The sequence below is a fragment of the Aspergillus caelatus genome (assembly GCF_009193585.1).
Source record: "Aspergillus caelatus strain CBS 763.97 unplaced genomic scaffold BDV27scaffold_565, whole genome shotgun sequence".
NCBI classification, from domain to species: Eukaryota; Fungi; Ascomycota; class Eurotiomycetes; order Eurotiales; family Aspergillaceae; genus Aspergillus; species Aspergillus caelatus.
In genome coordinates this window covers 1-5,635 of record NW_022475828.1, presented here as the reverse complement: position 1 = coordinate 5,635, position 5,635 = coordinate 1, and the positions used below count along the sequence as shown (strand labels likewise).

Here is a 5,635-nt window from a genome sequence, read left to right as displayed (position 1 = left end):
AAAATCAGGTGTGGAGGGGTGGGTGTTATGGATAAGGCAAAATAAAATAAAACTAGAAAAATAAAATCAAAATAAAAAGAAAATATTTATTCAAAAAGAAAAAAAGAAATGGCAAAAAAAAACTGGGCGGGGAATTTTCTTCTCTCTCTTTTTTTTTTTTTTTTTTTTCCTTTCCTGGTCGGGGAGAAGCAAGTCGTTTTGGTCAGTAAACTGGATCCGGGATCAGCAACAACTTCCTGCTTTTAGCTGTTAATCCGTCTGTCCGTGTGTATCTTGTACCAAATGGAGTTCAGTTCCAGAAAAGAAGGGGAGAAAAGGAAAGAGAAATGAAAGTTTGAGGTGAGTAAGAAGCGATAACGGAGTCCCTAAGATGAGCACAGCAGAGGGTCTCCAGGGGTGTGAAGAATTCGGCCTGTCATTCTTGACCCACTGTGCACGCGGACGGTTTCATGCACCAGACAACGTGGGCCAAGGACGAAAGTGTGGATGGATCGTCCTTTGGGGCGATCAGAGAGGCCTCCCTTCCCTGCAGAGTCCGACTTGAGTACTAGGTAGTAGTAAGGAATTCTTGCTTTGGGCGCCGCGTTCCGTACCATACCTGATTACGGCTACCGGATCTCGTTACCTACTGTTACCACCTCCAGGGTTACTACGTGTCACAATGTATACAGTAATCTAGTCTTTGTTACAGGTGCCATCAGGCCGAGCTTCTTTCTGTTTCTTTATTCTAGGTTTCTTTCAAAGCCCACGAGGAATCTAAATTTAATCTGATTCTTTGTCATGGGACACGGGATTGCTTCCCCTATATATCCTCTAAATAACTCGCGATGCAAGGATACCCTGAATCGCTCAGCACAACAGCATCATTATACATAACATACTCCGTACTGTATGTATGTATCTACCTTACCTTATGGGCCTCTTGGTGATGGTAACATCAGTTGCACCTCTGTATTGATGTCACGACGATACCATGCTGTTACATAGATACTACCCGCCCGAATATGAACAGGACTACGTCTGTTAATCACTTTCAACTTTCAGCTTAGAAGTGGGACTGTTCCCTACACTGCAAGCGTCGGATGATCAGCGGAATCTACGCCTGGGGGAGAGTTTCGGCCAGATCGCCTAATATATTTTCCCCTTCTTCTTCTTAACATATTACTATTAACAAAGTATTAAAAGTATAGGTATTTTCTTACGAAGAGGAGCAACAACCTTTAAAAAAGGTAAGGGAGTGGTAGTTTGGATGAGAAAACAAGTATTGGGCGTCATGAGATGCATGCACTAACAAGAGTAAGGAAGGTATGTACTACTAGTACTGCAGCGGGAGGACAACTCTTATGGGAACACTGACTTATCTAGCCCCAGGTACCCAGCTATTGGTCTCTTCTACCGCTTTCCCTTAGGTTACACTTCTTCTCCCGATTTATTTGTTCACTCTTGGTCGCCTATCATAACTTATCCTCCTTTTGTTCTGTTATGCTTGGGTCAGCCAGCCTCATCAAAGTATAACGTGATCCGGCCCAATCCCCTGGACCTGTCCTGAAGGATCTCAGAACACAAGCCCAAGAGAAACGTGGCTCGTGGCGGGCATACCCTTACCAACTTTTCCTTTGTACTACCACCCGGCAACACCGAAACATGGACAAACGCTGAACCACCCAGTTGTCACGTTTTCAAACGAGAAGACAAATGGAAAATTAGGAAAAAGGCAAAAATACACCTTCCTACCTTGGAAGGCTCTGAATTCTGAACCCCACCAGATCCAGTAACGATCACCAGTCTTTGACTCATTGCCGGGAAATCCCCAACTGTTGTGAGCCAGTCAGAGTGCCGGGTCGCAAACACTCGCATGAAGGCTCTTACTTATTCTAGACTAGTCCAGACACTAGTACCTTAATCAGCCACGCTTTTGTGTTGTAACACTTGTGAAAAGTGACCACCAGCCTATCGACGTTCTTTTTCGTAAGATGGCCCATCTTCTCGTCAATATTGCAAAGAGTGGGCCCGGGAAATACCTCCAGGCTCCAACACCTTTCCTCCAGAAGTAAGGCTACTAAGGAGGAACCTTGGGAGGTCGCTGGAATCATCATCTTCCCAACGGCTATGGAGAATCATGATCCTTGTCGTGCCTTAAACCCTTTTCCTTTCATCCCGTCCATGTGGGAAGAGCCTTCCCACCGAACAAAACCGCGCGTTTCCAAAGGGAAATCAAGCAATGGTTGGATGCAGATCAAGCGCCCGTCCCAGAGGATATAGTAGTTACTATATAACTTGTTACTAATCCCCCCAGCATTCTTCTTTAATTATGAAGGAATCTGAGGGAAGGTATTTGATGATATGTCAACTCACCACATGGCATTAAGTTTCTACTAGCTGCTTGGAGTATTGAGACTATTTACTGGCTTGCAGATGGATATGTTCTCCAATCTGATCGATCCAACCAGTAACCAGCCGTCGTTATTACGCTGTATTGCCTCATTAGATTTCAATCGTGGGCCGACCGACATTACCCGCGTCTAGACATATTAGCACAACGAGTGTTGAGAAAAAGAGAGGGGAACAAAAAAACAAAATGACAGAAAAAAAATATTAATAATCATAAAAGAAGAGGGAAAACAAGGTAGAAAGAGTGAAACAATTTCCTTCCCGTGTGGCTGAGTAGAGATGGATCTTTTTTGAAGCATTCGTGACCAGTCTTTCGTTTCCATGACTCTTCCAGATGTATTCTTTTTTCTCCTAACCGAGATCCATGCGGTCCACGTGGACGCACGTGGAGAAGGAATGGCGGGATGACTTTGGTTACTTGGATGGCTTGGCTACGTTGTCAGCCGCCGTTCATCCAGTCAATCTTGCAATCGATGGATACTCTCAGGGTTCATACTACTAGGTAGAGTTCAACAGTTTTCTGACAGGTAAACGACGACCACTTAACTTTACCGTTATTCAATCTTGAAGGTTAATTGGTTACTGGAGAGCTCGAATATCTCCAGTCGAGGAGGAAGCTCCTAGCTCCTACATAATTAGCAGCATACGTACGGAATGACGTACATAACGGTTACAAGGAAACAGGACTCTATTCATACTTAAGTACATCCTAGGAACTAGGCAAGATCATTCTTAGCTTACTTAGTGAGGTCCATAATAAAACTGGCGACCGAAATGGATTAGCGCCCCCCCCCGAATCAGTTTGCCGCGTTGTGCGCGACAATCGGCTAGCTTCGCAATATCTTTCCAGTTGGATATATCACCAACTAACAACTGTTTCATTATCACCGCCCAATGCATACCTACTGGTCGGCTCGTCTAATAAATGTTCGAATACTAGGAGCAAAAAGACTTGGGAACAGACCAATCAACACAGCCACAAAGTCTAAAAGTTGTCGTCTGGAGGGGATCACACCCAGGATCTGAAACTCAAAGTGCCCTCCTGATTCCTGATTCCTTCCGACTCTCAATTTCCCCTCCTCTGAGGCTCCTTTAGCCCAATGTCTGATCGCCAAATCTGACATGAGCTCTAATTCGGATATAACGTTGCTTATTACCACCGAGACCCGCGCAATAAGGTTTCCAACCATGCCCAATATCAGGTTTTCTTGGTTATCGCGAAGTTTGCCTTCCCATTGAACTTGCTCCCACAAAGATCCCGCTATGTGGACGCTATAGCGCGGGATTTGATAGGGGTCAAAGAATCAGAAGTGGTTCTCATTCTGGCGTACGCTCCGGATCCCTCGTTACGAGTCGATGGATATATCCCGAATATTGGCCGTGAATTCCACTTCTCGGGTCGACCCAGCGTCCTAAGGGCCGTCCCCACTCTTCTAGAAAAAGAATACGAAGCGGTGAGAGGGCCCTGGACCACAATGGCGCAATTCATCTGGGGCACATCCTTCGATTGGATTCCTCCAGGTATCAATCGGTATTCTTGGCATCCTTTGCAAAGTTGCGGTAAGACTGCAGAATTCCTGGTGTCTCTCAATCAAACAAGACCAACCCCAATCCTGAGGTGATCACGCGGACGTCCCGTGAGCCTGTCCACGCCTCAACAAGACAACATCAAACAAGATCCGGGAACTGTCAGCCAGAGACCTTTTTTTTTCTCTCGTGTTTCTATTTGTAAATATATGGAGTGGGTTTGATAATGTTTTACGATCTCCTTTCCTCATATACACCGCTCTCAACTGAAACAGAACAAGGTGTGCCTCCCAAGAAGCAGTAGAACTCACGTATACATAGAGTTAAGAGTTGATATATACTATGCATCACCAATGCACCTACTACAGTACTACGACGACCGGCCTCAATCCTTCCCACTAACCACGACTAATGCCGTGTTGCCCCTGCATAAGAGGTCCTTCCCCCTCCGTGTCATGGAACGAAGATCCCTGGCGGCCACGCGAGACAAAAATACCTGGGATTATCCCTCCCAAGCCGGTCGACAAACTTGAGTCTAGAATAATGACAGGTCAAATCAAGGCTGATACCAATTCGACGATCCTGTTGGACGGAGGCAAGTTCCTCCGTGTGCCGGAAATGCATACGGTTTGGCTGTGGAAACCAGAATAAGAGTCAGTAGCGTTGGGGATGTGGCTTGCAACCGAGTCAGGTTTGATAAGGGCCTAGATGTTGCCAAGCAACAGCCACATTTATTTTTTTCTTTTCTTTTCTTTTTTTTTTTTCTTTTTATTTCTCTTCGTCTAGCAAGTTTCTTCACTGATGCATAGGAGATAAGTAATCACTCCATGAAGGTAGAGATTCATTTTGCTTCTTCTGTTTCTCCGTCGCCATCCCTTGGCTACCTACTGAATCACCTCCTAAGAAACCAAATCACAAAAAGGCTGATCCTATAATCCCAAGCCCTAGAAACCTTCTTAATATAGAACATACATTAAAAACGCGGCTATCCGCATAACTAGGTACAGGAAGAACTACCTAGCACAGGATCAGAATCCTTCTAGATGTCCATCGGCTCGTATCCAGAACCCCCTTCATTAGACACATCAAACGCCAAAGCAACCCCCATATACAAAATACAGCACCACAACTCACCACAACCAGAAACCCAGAAACCAAGAGGATCAGACACCAAAAAAAAAAAAAAAGAAAATTCCTCCATGACGTAAAACACCCGGAAACGCACATCTTTCCTCGGAACCCGCTCAGCCCATTCATTCATTCATTCATTCCCGCGGGTTCGGGGATCCTCATGAAATCATTTCGGTTCTTTTTTCCTATCTGTGGATCGCTATACATATAATTGTGTACTCCATATCTCTCTACTTACTCCAATACCTATGTAGATTACTAGATTATAATGGAGCTAGGTATTGGGGTAGGTTAAGTAACTAAGTAACTAAGGTAACTAAGTAGGTAGTTAGCTGAGCTACTGGTATGTATCTAGGAAATTAGCACGTAGCTTGGCTCCATGGACACAAATGTTTCCATCCACATTGGAGCAGGGCCGACTATGAAGAAACTTGTTACTAAGGACCTTAGAAAGCAGGTCAACCGTCAACCGTTGAAGATTGACTAAACTACTATCGTCCTAAGGAGACCCAATGGGAAAAATGGAGATTCCAAAAAAACCACAATAGACCACAAAAGACAGAGCCCACGGCGCGTAACACAAAAA

General features: G+C 44.8%; 1 protein-coding gene across 1 annotated transcript; it reads right to left on the bottom strand.

The window, feature by feature from the left end:
* Positions 1–2,838: 2,838 nt before the first annotated feature.
* Positions 2,839–4,075, bottom strand: BDV27DRAFT_139869 (uncharacterized protein). Its single transcript, XM_032069537.1, has one exon. It carries the CDS (start codon positions 3,579–3,581, stop codon positions 3,294–3,296), a length of 288 nt encoding a protein of 95 aa, XP_031920220.1. The 5' UTR covers positions 3,582–4,075; the 3' UTR covers positions 2,839–3,293.
* Positions 4,076–5,635: the final 1,560 nt, after the last annotated feature.